Genomic DNA, 14719 nt, shown 5'->3' with positions numbered 1-14719 from the left:
CAACCCTTTTACATTTTATTTTAAATTAAATGTGTTTTTGTAAAATAACGATACAAAAATGTCTTTCATTTAAAGCAAAATTGCAAAAAATAAATAGAATTAAATTGCACAATAGGAATGTGTCTTCATCATTTTTGTTCTTTTTTTCAAGCAAGTATTGACTGACAATATTGTAACACAATTAAATAGGAAGAACCAAATACACTTGAGGTTAATGGAAATTTTTTTTGATAGTATGCCTCCTTCCTATAGTCAACCGGATACTTGTTCCAAGTGCTTCCCATTGGTGAAAGATGTGAACGTAGCGTGTCAATTGCTCATGATTTTCATCCACTGATACCGGCAGGAATTTTCCTGACGGTCAATTTTCGCCGTCTATTCATCACTGATGTATTTGCTCTCAGGTTAGGAAATTGGTAGTTGCTTTTCTTTCGGAATCCGGTCTACAGCTCTCAGATGAAAGCCTTGAAGCTATCATTGATGAGGTGAGGATTCCATGTAAAAGAATTCATTTTCTGATATTCTTTAGTCTTTGAAATTTGTGCACTTACATTGTCCGTTCTTGCTTAGACATTCTCTGATGCAGATGTCGATAAGGATGGCAAGATTAACAAAGAAGATTGGAAGGATTTCGTTGTTCGGCACCTAACACTTCTGAAGAACATGACGCTTCCATATTTACAGTAATTCCCTTCCATTCACTTATTAATTTCATTACTATCATTACTATAGTTTTAACCATTGAAATTTTATTGACTGTACAACATATGCTTTTCCTCTCCCAAAAAAATAAAACTACTGTTTAGAAAATGCCCTATCATTTGGGTTCTTTATCTAAACCCTTGAAAAATGATGTTATTGAAAGGGAAATGGATTTCCGAGACAAAAATAATAGACCAACAATTTATTTACAACTTGGATTAGAATAATATATTTTTAAAAATTTTAGTTTTGACTTTTATTTTGATTTGATGTAATTAAATATTTAAGAAATATTATTTTACTAACACCTCTAAATGAGATGCGACTAGGTTGTAAGCCTATTAATGCTCTTTTCGAGAATGGTTACTTTGCGAGACTATCAACCTAGCAGGTTTTATTTCTGAACTGTGCATATCCTGTTTATGTTTTCAGGACCATGGTTTGTTTTTTCTTCATTAATCTGTTAGGCTACTCAGAAACTAGGGGAAAATAATGGGAAATTGAGTCTTATGAATTAGTTGAAGTTGGGATGGTACAGAAGAATGAAGATTCTTGCTGTGAATCACATTGGAGTATGTAAAATATATAGGATTGTAAAACTTAACTAAGATGGGCTAAAATGTATGGGCAGTAGATTATCTATCCCTTGGTTAAATTTAACTTTAGCTAAAAATCTATATAAATTTGATAGATACCGTTACTTGGCTAAACATTAAAATATTTTACTCTCTATCTCTATTTTTTGCAAACTTTAGTTGGTTGCTTGGTTAAAACATTACAGTATTATTGCTTGGATACTGTTGTTTTTGTATGAACTGAATTATTTTGGAACAATGTTATTATGTTAAGATCTTTCATGTGATTGTTTTGGAACAATGATAAATACCTTGGAACACTGATTGTTATATTGTAATAATCTAGAATTTATTTTGTATGTTGATTAATCATTGGCTTCATTTTATTTTTTAGAACATTGGATAAAATAATCATTAGATAAATGGATGTTGGATAGAATAATAAATATGACAGTAAAATGTCGAAAACATGACTGCTTTATAAAATAAAATGAAGAAATAATAATAAAAATATATTATTTTAATAGTTTAGCCAAACTTATAATAAGTAATCCAATGTGGGATGCACATGAAATAAGCTAAATAACTAAATTAGCTAAAAGTTAACTAGAAATATACCCAATCCAATGCTCTCCGTCATCTAGGATCCTACCAAGGAGCTGCCAGCATTGTGTTCATGTCTAGATAGAGAGTACCAACCCCTGCTCTTCTAATGAAAAAAAATTATCATGATTCCGAAACGTTTTGGACGTGATGTTTATGACATTTGATCGTGTCGAGCTTTTTCACTAGGATTATTCTCTGCTATTTACCCACAAGATTTCCCCGATGATTTTAAACTTTTTTTTTTTTTTTTTTTCCAATGATTTTGTCGTTTACCAGGGATATCATGGGCACGGCAGTGTTTCCCAGCTTTAATTTCAACACTGAAGTTGATGACTAAACACATTGGCAATGCTAACGTGAGGTTCAAATGTTGAAAATGAAAGAGAAGCTTCTGCTGCATATCATGGGCTACTGCTGAAAATGAATTATGTAGCTTACGTGGCATGCGTAAGTACACTTACCATGAAATTCATTGTGCTTGTAAAAGAAAGTCAAAACACAAATATTTTCTTCTTATTTTAACTGATATGGGTTATGCTTGGTGCGTTAATGGACACACTTGGCAAATTTTTCTTTTGTTTACACTGCCTCTACTCCAAAACCGATACATACCACACGAAATGGTTAGATGCATGCTTGGTATATTGGGTGGGGGGGTCATGGATCATGATGCACTCCGACAGATCCCACCAGACAAGCCTATTATAGCTGAGGCTGGCCAAACCCAATGCATATAATCTATTCAGTTCATTGCATGCAAGTAGGGGTTTAATTGGAAACCAGAAAATCGGTCCGGTCCAAGACCCGTTCCCTTAGTTCCAAAACCGGTCAGTATCAGTTCGGTTCTATACTTTTTAGGACCGGATCGGACTTGACCAGTTCGTTATATTATATATTTTAAATTAATTTTTTTAATATTAAATATTATATATAATATATAATAGTATAAATTATAATTATATATAAGATAATGCTATTATAATTTATAACATAAAATTTTAATCTTAAACATGAAAATTTATTTGATCATATGTTTTAAACATAAAAAATATATATATATATTAATAACATTTTATGGCCTATTAAATTCCCAACATATTTTTTTGATAAATACATAATACATTAGTAATACTAATATACATTAGTATATTAATTACATTTCACTTTATTAATTAGTATACTAATTTATATTAATTACATTTTATGCCCTAATCCTATTAGTATTAGCAATCTACTTTAAGTTTATATATAAAGAACTATATAAATCATTATAGTATTAGTAGTTAAACTATAGTAATACTAATGAGTATAACTATCAGTGATATAGTTATACTAATATTATTATATAGTTATATTAATCACTGATTTACTATAACTATATATAGTATTAATATCAATATTAGTATCAATGTATTATTATATAATATATAATCCATAATGTATAACATATAATATCACTATAATATACTATATGTAGTACTAACACTATAATATATATATTAGTATTAGCAATCCACTTTAAGTTTATATATAAAGAACTATATCAATCATTATAGTATTAGTAGTTAACTACTAATACTATATGATACTATAGTAATACTAATTAGTATAACTATCAGTGATATAGTTATACTAATACTATTATATAGTTATATTAATCACTGATTTACTATAACTATATATAGAATTAATATCAATGTATTATTATATAATATATAATCCATAATGTATAACATATAGTATCACTATAATATATGTAGTAGTAACACTATAATATATGGTATTAGTATATATTAATATATTATAAGAGTTATAACATAATATATGTATAATAATATAGTTAACTTAATATGTTAGTATTAAAATCACTATATATAATATTAATATCACTATTAGTATAATATATAGTATTACTATTACTATTAGTTTTGGTATAGTTTATATTTCATAAATAGAAAATTGGGATTGCTCGAGCCAATCCAACCTCCATGAGAGACCTCAAAAATTACAGATTCCAAATATACCTTCTGCTCTCCTCCTTTATGTTTTTATTCTTCTGACATTATAACATATGAAAGCAAATACTAGACTGACAATAGAAATAACCTCCCTCGTCACAAGATAGAACACTGCTTACATGAAATGCAGTGTTTTGACACTTGCAACACATAAATAAAAGACACAAGACTCATCATAATTAAAATGCCCCGTATTGAACCTACAACAAATCAACAGCTTGCACCAAGTCTAGTTCCACGCATTGAACCATCCTTCCATACACACCGTTTTGAGTTACTCTAGAAAGCCGCTGATTCCCTGAAGGTTCAATACGAGACATTTTAATTATGATGAATCTTGTGTCTTTTATTTCTGTGTTGCAAGTGTCAAAACACTACATTTCATGTAAGCAGCGTTCTATCCTGTGACGGGGGAGTTTATTCCTGCTGTCAGTTTAGTATTTGCTTTCGTTCCTTATAGTGTTAGTGTCAGAAGAATAAAAACGTAGAGGAGGAGAGCAAAATGTATCTTTGGAATCTTTAATTTTTGAGGTCTCTCATGGAGGTTGGATTGGTTCGAGCAATCCCAATTTTCTATTTATGAAATATAGACTATAACAATATTAATAGTAATAGTAATACTATATACTATACTAATAGTGATATTAATACTAACATATTAAATTAATTATACTATTATACATATATTATGCTATAACTCTTATAATATATTAATATATACTAATACTATTTATTATACTATTAGTGCTACTACCACATATAGTATGTGTATATATATATATATATATTATAGTTATATAATGATACTAATACTATATGTTATACATTATGGATTATATATTATATAATATTATATACTATACTAATAATGATATTAATACTATATATAGTTGTAGTGATGTAGTTATAGTGAAACATTGATTAATATAACTATATAATAGTATTAGTATAACTATCTATTAGTATTAGTGATTAATATAACTATCTAATAGTATTAGTATAACTATCAATATAACTATATCACTATTAGTTAATACTAATACTAGTATTACTATATCACTATAGTATCATCTAGTGATATAGTATTAATATAATTACTAATACTATATGATTTATATAATTCTTTATATATAGACTTAAAAGTAGATTGCTAATATTAATAGTATTATTATTAGAGAATAAAATGTAATTAATATACTAATATACATTAGTAAACTAATTAATTAAAACAAAATGTAATTAATATACTAATGTATATTAGTATTACTAATGTATTATGTATTTATTAAAAAGAATATGTTAAAAATTTATTAGGCCATAAAATGTTATTAATAACACTATCACTACCCATCTACCACTCTAGTGCAGTTCAAGTTTTTTTATTTTTTTTATCATTTTCTTTTAAGTATTTTTTTAACATCCTTAATCACTAAAAAAAATTAAAAATATATATAACTTTACTAATACTCACTTCCTTAATCATTAAGTAAAATAAAAAAAAATACAAAAAACAAAATACAAAAAAAATAATAAATAGATAGTAGTAGGATAGTAACTCTATCATTATTCAAATTATAATAACATTATATTATATATAATTATAATTTATATTATTATATATAATATTAAAAAAATTAATTAAAAATATATAATATAACAAACCGGTCCAGTCCTAAAAAGCATAGAACCAAGACCGAACCGATACCAACCAGTTTTCAAACCAAGGAAACCGGTCCAAGACTAGTTCCACTAGTTTGGGCTGATCCGAACCGATTTTCCGGTTAACTTTTACACCCTGCACATAAATAAATGACATCCTTTTCTACAGCCTTGGGTGCTTGAGCCAGACTTGTCTTCAGGAGCAGAGAATCGCAAACTGATTTTATTATTTTCTTTTCTTATACTCTGATCTGTCAAGATCGTGACATCGATGTTGTGAAATGAGGAAGGCAATATTAATATACTATCCCTTCACCGTACATTTTTAAACGATTTCTATTCATTTCCAACATTTACCAGTATTATCCCCGTATTCACTTCACCGGTTCGAGCTGGACTTAAGAAACAAACGTGTTCGAAAAATTTGTTCTGTCGTTGGAATCAATGTTTCGACCCAGATTAACCAAAACTAAACTCCACAAAATTATGTGCGTGTTTAAAAGAAAACATCGAAATTGAGTCGGTATCAACTTTAAAGAGTACTATTCAAATATTTAACTTTTACGCTTAAGCTTCGAAAGCCTATTTTATTTCTTTTTTTTTTTTATTTGCAGCGAAACCATGCCAACCCCTCAGCTCGGCACAAGATCGGGGATATCTAAGAACAGAAGCAAATCATGAGGTATAACGACCACGCCAATCACAAGGCACTCCTCTCTTCCCACCCAGACTCTCCATCAAAACCTCCACAACAGCTTCACCTCCTCCCTCGACAACATCCTTAAAGCAGCTCTTAAAAAAATTGAGAAAGTGGAAGAAGAGGGGTAATGTGGTACCTGGCTGGTCTTTACCCTGAATGAATGAAAGCTGATTTGAGGTTTGAAGAAAACTCAGTAAACCCCAGATCTGCCTCTGGAAAACAATTTCCAGAAACGGCAAACTGCTGCTGCTGCTGCGGAAATGTGGTTGGAACATATCTGCTGCTTGCCTAAAGGACTTCCAGCACCTTACAGAACATGCAGTAAGGGGCAACATGTATCAAAATTGCTGAAAGCAACCAATTGTGATGCTAAATATCCACTAAAAGACCATTCAGCAAGCATCGCATAAGTTTATCTGACTCATCCTTTCCCTTCCCCTACCTTCCAAGCAAAAGAACCAGCCTTCTATCTGCAGCACACAATATTAATAAAATCAGTGAAAATACACTAATTGGCAATATCAACAAATTACATACAATTATAAAAACGCACTCCTAGTAAGCATGTAACTTTATTTAGGCATCAAATTACCATAATTCTACAATAATGTATTAAAGGGTAAAACGTAAAGCAGCCAACTTAGTGGGCACCAGACATGCACACAATACCATTTGGTTCCATATCCACAGTAAAATTTATAGCTCATATATCCTGAATTATCCGAGTCATGTCAGCCGATCATAAGACTCCTACCATGCAAAGAGCCTCAGAGACTATCAAATTCCAGAAGGACAATCCCAACTTTTGCTAATTTAATGCTAATTCCTAGTACATCCGACCAAATTACTTTGATCACCATAGTGAAAAATGTATTGTGACCATATAAAACCACTCTCTTCAAACCTATATTGAACAGATTACACTAGGACGAAAATCCCCATGAAGCAACAAAACCAACCCACCATTCGTTACCAAACAATCAGATTGTAACAAGCTAGATGCATGTAATTAATCTACCTAATGGATCCAAGTCAATAGAGTGGGCATGTATATTAAAAAAGCACATCTACTACCAATATTTAAGGTCTAAGTGCTGAACTTGAACCATACCATATTAAAATTATGGTCTTCACTTCCTCAATCTATAATTTCATTTGTGAGACAACTAGGCTCATGCATCAGATAAAATTGGAACAATAAAGAGCCACCAGTGAAAAGAACCGGTTTTCTGCTCTACAGTAGTCAGGCATCTCCGGCCAAACATCAGATCGTTTTGAAGATTATATGGTACAGAAATTTGGAAATTCTTTTGCCACTGGCCACCGATACCATAAAAACACAACAGGCATCCACCAGTTTCAATAAACTCGAAGACACAGTCGTCTCTCTACAATTATTGGATCTAAATGAGAAGGAGACCCGAAGTGCAGAATGAGACCATTATAAACAATCAAAATGGTCAAAAGTTCCCATCTTAACCTCATAAACTACAACTTTGGCATACTAATCTGGATGTGCACTTTACAGGCTAAGACCATAACAGCCTGTTTATCACGGAACATACTGAACATTTCTCCTTCAAACAGAAACTATTTTTCTAACTCCCAGCTCCTTTATATTTATATATATATATACATATATAAATCCAACAATTTATGCAACACAGCAAGAAATTGAATAATTCCAAAGAACTGACATTTTAGCTGCTATTCCAATACTACTACTTCTAATTACATTTAAGAGGTGAATAATTCATCAAAACCTGATAAACTCATTTAAGTTCAGTGGTACAGTGCAAAAGCAAACTATGAAAATATCTTTATGGATCCTTGGTGAAGCTAACGACCAAATAACCCCAAAAATAGCAGAATCAGGAGCACAGATAAGGCTCGTCCAGTGAAAAGGCTGGTGAAGCTTATTATAAAGTTGATACCACTGAATGTGAGATTTGATGTGTCAATCGGTATATAGCAGTTATAAAGGCTAAAATGTTAGGACAAACAAAGGCCACAAAAACGACCAAAAACCAAGAGCCTACTGAAAGTATGGTTCTATATGAAAGCAACACAGAGGCCCTAACCTTAGGACACCATAGGGACACGCAACCAGTACTTCCATACCAATAACAAGTCTAGTTAGGAAAAGAAACAAATCCAGACCCATGCAACTGTTAAAGGGGCAAAATACTTGCCTATGAAGCTCAAATCAGCACTGCCTCTTCTCACATGGCATGGCCACCATCATTTCTTCCGACATCCCAAGGTCCTTTCAATGGTTGGAGCAATTTCTTACTCATGGAAGTGGCCAGATATCTTGACTGCCGAAGAGTTTACAGGGTTAAGACCCAACTAAAGAAAGAGAAACTTTGTAATGACGAGTCAAGCTGAATTGTATAACTCGTAAATTTCCAAACCTGTTTGCAGAGGGTATATAACCATGATAGAAGAACACTCATAAGAAGGCAGTCCAAGAAATTCTAAATCCTGTGTCTAATATATTCTTATCTCCATTATGCCACCCACATCCACTATCATCCAGATCCAAAAAATTATTCATTCAGATGAAAGAAACAAACCTTATAATCCCCTTCCAACAAACAAGCACAAATTAGGAACATGCAGCCTCCAGTTCCTCCCTCCATTTTGGGCAAAAATTCCCACTTTCAAACAATTTTATCAGGTATCATAAGCCTGAAGCTTCACTCATTTTCAGAATCGAGTAAAACGTAAATCCACCATCAGTATTGTCAGGAGAAACACCAGAGATAGCCGCCCTTTGATGCACTCTTTTTTTATATATATGTAACAGCATGATGATACATCCTTTGAAGAGAAGTAAGCCTTAAATATTATCATTTTTTATTCTTTTAATCGACTAAGACTCTCTCCTCTTACCATTTAAAACATACGGAGCTATGATTCTAAAAACTCTTTGCCTGAGACTTAGACTATCCGGACTGTTTAGAGACTTAAGTGTCTACATGCTAGCCTAAATATTCTGGTTTTTGTCCAGGATGGACCCCTCAAACTATTATTTTGAGAAGCCAGCACTATCAAGAAAGACTGATCAATGGCAGCCTGTCATCATAGTTTCACATAAATTCCTCACACAGAAATACATCCTGCATGCTTGATGCTCCAACATCATCTTCCCATGAACGCTTGTTGTGGCCAGTGCTTCCTTGGTCTTGTCTCCATAAAAAAGTACCGTGATTTTGTACACTCAATTTATGATAACAACAAAACAAGACCCATCTGTGACAGATAAATGAATAAGACAAAAACAGAATTCATCATTACATTCAATGAATTTTTAAAAGCATGACCACTTCAGCTGCCAAAACCCAGCACGCCCTGTTCAAATGCTAGCTTTAAAAAATCACTAGAGCTTGGTACTTAACAGTAGTTGTAAGAAACTATTTGCTTTTAATCCATCCTTTCATCTAACCAAATAAGAGATGCTTGGGCTTAGAAGGAAAAAAATTTGCTTGGTGCACCTCACTGCAGAACTACAAAATTTACTGCAGCAACAAACTTCAGATACTGTAACAAAGCTGAGAATTTCACCCGAGCAACAGAATTTCACAAATACCCATGAGAAATCACTCCTGATCACCAAATCTAAGATGATAGCAGCCCAAGTACACATAAAGTATACTAGATGATTACCTAACTAAAAAATGAGAGAGAGAGAGAGAGAGAATAATGTAAACTCAGCCTGTTAAAATCTATATAAGCTGCCCAAAGGAATGAAGTATTAAGAAAGAAAATTTAAAGCTCCTCCACCGTCTACTCGCAGTCCTCAAAAGTTCTTTTTTTGATAAGCATAATCCTTAAAATTCTATCATTCTTTTCCCTACAAATAAACCACTCTAGACAGATAGCGATCATCTCCCACACAGCTGCAATTTGTGGGTTGCCATATAACTCTCTTCAATTGGCAAAGAGATCTATAATTACCATCCTTTAAGCATAACCCAAGACGACCCAATTGACTGAAAAAGTCATTCCACAAGGCACTGAAAAACTTACAATGGAGTAAATGACTTTAAACTCCAGATTCTCTTTTCCCAAATAGAATGTCATGCATAACAATATAATTGCACTCTCCACCAATGTCCAGAAGCATTATCTTAATACCTTCAGCAACAAACTTCCAACAGGGAAAGAATACACCAATACCAAATTAATTTACAATCATCATTCTAGATAACAATGTAATTCATATTAGAACTTGAAAGCCGAGCCTCAACTGTAGCAGCAGATCATATTATCTATCAGTCAGCATCATGGATCTTCACTGTTGATTCCTTACAACATATTAATACTTCAGCCTCCAGAACTCAGCGAAAGATGGGATTGATATACCAAATACCGCAGAAATTTGAAAATCTTATGGGCATGATATATTACCACACTATTCCAGAATATTAAGCTTGTAGTAACCAACAGAGAGACAAATTTCATCAAGATAAAGTGCCCAGGATAAAGAGACTTGGACAAAATAATAGTGGTAATATGACACAAAATTTAGCGAGTGATAGAGCCACATATTCCAACTATGCTTCAAAGCAACATTATAATCCTATATACGTTAGTTTAGGATACCTAAAAATGTATTAAGATAAATTACTTTTGATATGGAATGCAAACGTAGATGAAAACTAACACTTCTCGCCCATTTATATATGAATAACGGACGTCAAAAGAAACAGGTAAGCCAATTCTCCAATCGAACAGTAATAACCCAGATCTCAACGACGAGTTGTGCGAGGCTTGTCAGGTCCTCCCAATGAAGCTGGACCCAGACCATACCGAGGACCTTTGTCAGCAGTGCCCTGAGATACATAAAAGATGAGATATGGAAACCAAAAATAGAAACTTAATACTAACACAGTAATTAAATGACCTCAAAAGGTCAATAAAGATAATTCCTTAATGTGATCACACATACCAGGTGAACCCCATAGCCATCTCCATAAGGTGCAGAAAAGATGCTATCTGAGCTGCTGAATTTTGTCCCATATGGTCCACCTGCAGAGACCAGATATCATTAGAAATATTAGAAGCGAATGTGAAAAGTCAAGGAAATAATATGCTTGCTCTACTAGGTTGTTCAATTGCATGACATCTAGGAAGAGATTGCAAACACTGAACAAGCAATGAAACAATTAAAAGACTGTTTGGTCTCAATTTAAAGATCACAAACTATAATGTCCGAACCACCACTCCAAACTAGCAGTAGGACCAAATTCTTTAAATGCTAACAAGCAAACATAGATTGACTACAAACACAAAATTGACCATGATACCAATTGCAAGGGCTATAAAACAGTTTTCCTAGCAGTTAATTGTATCTTAGATCTTCAAGGACTTATTTTCCAAAAAATGAAAGATAAGGGATCATTGGTCTCTTTCTCTACCACTGATAGGTCCATTTTAAAAGGAATCTCACGTTTCCAAAGGCATAACATTTTTTATTGGCACCGGGTGTCCAGGAACAGCGTCCTGACTAATCCCGGGGGTGCACAGGCCCTAGCAAGGTTCCAAAGGCATAACATGAATCTTGGCATACTAAGGAGGCTCAATGGTAGGAATTAGGAGAAGAAAATGATCTTGGAAATTGGAAACTCGTAGAGAATGTGAAATAAAACCCATAATCTACGAAGGGAACCCCGAGCTATGAGAATGAGAGTAGGCTAGCCATCTGCGATAGAAAACAACCAGTAATTTTCCTCACCATCCATGATAGGAAACAAATGCAGAACATATTCACTGCAATCTGTAACATGAAAGCCCCCTCCTTGCTTTCCTCATCAAAGATGTCTCAATATTCTAACACTTTTTTATTTATTTAAGTAACGATATTGAATGTTATTAAAAATCACAAGGGATGGCTTGGGTGATGCCTATGAAAGTAGTGGATCTACTTGCATGTTGGACCAGAATTCAAAGTTCTCCTCAAGTGGCTGCTGTGTGGAAGATAGTTCCTTTGTGTCTTATGTGGTGTATTTGGTGGGAAAAGAACGAGAGATGTTTTAATAACAAGGAGCGAACTATGGAGGAAATCTGGAAATTCTTTGTGTTTTCTTTATGTCAATGGTTTTCAGCTATAGTGCTTAATGTAGATTCTGTTCATGATTTCCTGTTTTCGTTTCCTTCTTTATAGAATGTAATCAAGTGTTTTCTTTTGTATACTTCATGTATGCTGCCTATTTCATTCGATGGATAAAATACTTTCTTACTTGTAAAAAAAAGCCACAAGGGATGCCTAACACTTTTTTTTCTGGCTAACAAATGTGATTATACTCTGGAGTTTATATGATAAGCGTGCTCCCTTTGCAAAAAGAGGCTAAAGTCTGTTCAAAACGAATGTGGAATGGCTTCATACTGCATACATCGTGCTAAAACTATGAGATGAGAATGAAAATTCAAATCAAAACATATTTATGTATTCCAATTAGCACCACACTGTGATGGTTTTTAAGGTGCAACAAAAAAATGAAAACCCAAGGAAATTTCAAAGGGCCAAGGTGATTGAAGAAAAAAACAATACATTGCTCAAGGTAGAGTTGAAAGGCTATTTTTTCTTTCCTTCTCAGTTGCGGCAGGGATAAGTATTTTTACGAGAATAAAAAAATGATAACTATTACTCTCCATAACATTGACATGTGAAATTAAAGAACACTAGTAAACAGAACAGCCAGTTTATACTTGTAGGTACAAAACATAGCTATGATGACATAAATGTCCATAGAGAAATTAAAGTGTGTAATACAATATCTCAGTAATGTTCAATATCCAATGAAAAATAAAACTTCTAGAGAGGAGTGACTCAAGCAAATAATACCAGAACCCCATGGCCTACTGTCAGCATTTGCAAATTCTGCACGTAGCCTCTCAACTTCGCGAGCCATGGAAACCAAGTTCTTTTCCATTGTCTGTCTCTGTTCCATCAGCTCAATGTTTGCCTTCTTCTCATAATCAAGTGCCGCTCTACAGAAAAAAGCCTTCGATTAGCCTAAAAATGTTAAGCTAAAAGTGTTTTCATGATACAAAAGATAGGTAAAGAAAGCTACATATGTAATCTTAACACAGACCTAGCATGCATAAGCTCCTGGTGCATCCCATCAATATCTGCCCTTAAAAGAGGAATCTGTTGATTATCAGCTTGCAATCTTACACTGTCTTGAGTGAGGCTCTTAACTTGCGTTGCAAGGTCCTGCCTAAGGTTATTCAACTTCTGAACTTCTGTGCGAAGTTGTGCAGCCTCATTTTTCAGAGGCTCAGCAGCTCGGAGATCAGCCTCTAGCTTCATACCTTTCTCCCTGAGCTCCCTACAGCGGATTTCTTGTTCTGCACGGACATCAGCAACGACGATATTCATGCGATGAAGCTCCTCCTTGGTAGCACCAAGCTCTCGATGCAGAGCCATACGGTCTTCAACCAGCATCCTATTATCGGCTAAGAGCCTCCGCATCTCAGCATGCTGCATTTCAAGCTCTTCCTCCAACAAAGCAGGATGACGAGGAGGAGGAGGAGGAGGCCTAGGCATTGGAGGTCCCCGAATGAAAGGCCCTTCAAGTGCGTAACCATGCCTGTCATTGAAGGTTTCACGGGGACCGCGGTTTCTCCCAGCCATATCAAATTGCCCTAAGAAATACTAAAAACAGTAAATATGAAACCAAAAATCCTTGCAGGTAACGTTTGCTAACTGAGAAATTTTTAAATTCGAAACAGATTATGTTTCTGAATGATACGTTTCGCGTGGCTTTTAAGAGCTAGAGAACGATATTTCCAACTCCCTCTTTTTCTCGTTTACCTACCATATTCCGGCAACCAAGAATTTCAACCAAACAAAGAATTTAGCACTAAAATAAAAAATAAAAATAATCAATACTCATACAAACCTAACTCACTTAACCTATCTATATGTTATTAACTTCCAGATTACAGATAAGAAGGTTACAACTTACTTCACAAACGCAAGTTCTATGCCAAAAAACGAGAGAGATGGGAGAGACTTTGAGCCGCCTGTTGAATCTGGTCTGTGCAAGGGCTCGGCTCGAGTGGCTTTTGAAGACAACAATCAGACGATTCTGCAATTTGCGAATTGCGAGGACTGCTTGTATTTGATGCAGGCGATGGAATATATTATGCGGCGTCGTGTAGATTGTCTGATTGGGGGTGTTGGCTACAGCTTGTCGGTGTTTTTGTCAGGGTTTTGTGAGGGTCGTTTTTAAAAAAAAATTAAAAGGTGAACATTGTTTTCAACTTTTTAAGTCGATATGAGTCGCTCCTATATGGACGAACAACACCAAGAGGCTGCAGAAAGCTCTACTAAACACCGAGTTGAAGTGTCCATAGGGCCATAAAAATCTATTAAGTCGCTTTAATAAGGTTGAAAATACAGGTTTTCAGGGCTAGTTTTAATTAGCTTCAGTAAAAATTCTTACTGT

The 14719-nt window shown here is 33.8% G+C and overlaps 2 protein-coding genes across 6 annotated transcripts in view; one reads left to right on the top strand and one right to left on the bottom strand.

The window, feature by feature from the left end:
* LOC109007916 (calcineurin B-like protein 6) overlaps positions 1–2408 on the top strand; it is a 30163-nt gene extending 27755 nt beyond the window's left edge. The window contains exons 7-9 of the mRNA XM_018987821.2: positions 405–485; positions 571–683; positions 2160–2408. Of these exons, the coding sequence (XP_018843366.2) occupies positions 405–485; positions 571–683; positions 2160–2220 (255 nt within the window). The 3' untranslated portion in view covers positions 2221–2408. The remainder of the gene's footprint in view (positions 1–404; positions 486–570; positions 684–2159) is intronic.
* Positions 2409–5962: 3554 nt separating this feature from the next.
* Positions 5963–14453, bottom strand: LOC109007915 (protein FLX-like 3). Of its 5 annotated transcripts, none has more exons than XR_001998869.2 (6): positions 14237–14444; positions 13361–13913; positions 13111–13256; positions 11215–11294; positions 10894–11098; positions 5963–6730 (listed from the first exon to the last, which is right to left on the bottom strand). XR_001998869.2 is itself a non-coding variant. In XM_018987819.2 (6 exons), exons 3-6 carry the CDS (start codon positions 13900–13902, stop codon positions 11015–11017), a joined length of 852 nt encoding a protein of 283 aa, XP_018843364.1. In that variant the 5' UTR covers positions 13903–13913; positions 14021–14082; positions 14237–14444; the 3' UTR covers positions 10727–11014. The 5 variants fall into 5 exon arrangements, 3 of the variants coding, with proteins under 3 accessions (XP_018843364.1, XP_018843363.1, XP_018843361.1); XR_001998870.2 differs by having other exon boundaries at positions 5967–6730; positions 10930–11098; positions 14237–14453; XM_018987819.2 differs by lacking the exon at positions 5963–6730 and adding an exon at positions 14021–14082 and having other exon boundaries at positions 10727–11098.
* Between the last annotated feature and the right edge of the window lie 266 nt (positions 14454–14719).

Source organism: Juglans regia, chromosome 12 (genome assembly GCF_001411555.2).
Source record: "Juglans regia cultivar Chandler chromosome 12, Walnut 2.0, whole genome shotgun sequence".
In the NCBI taxonomy this organism is placed as follows: Eukaryota; Viridiplantae; Streptophyta; class Magnoliopsida; order Fagales; family Juglandaceae; genus Juglans; species Juglans regia.
This window is presented reverse-complemented; position numbering and strand designations above follow the sequence as displayed.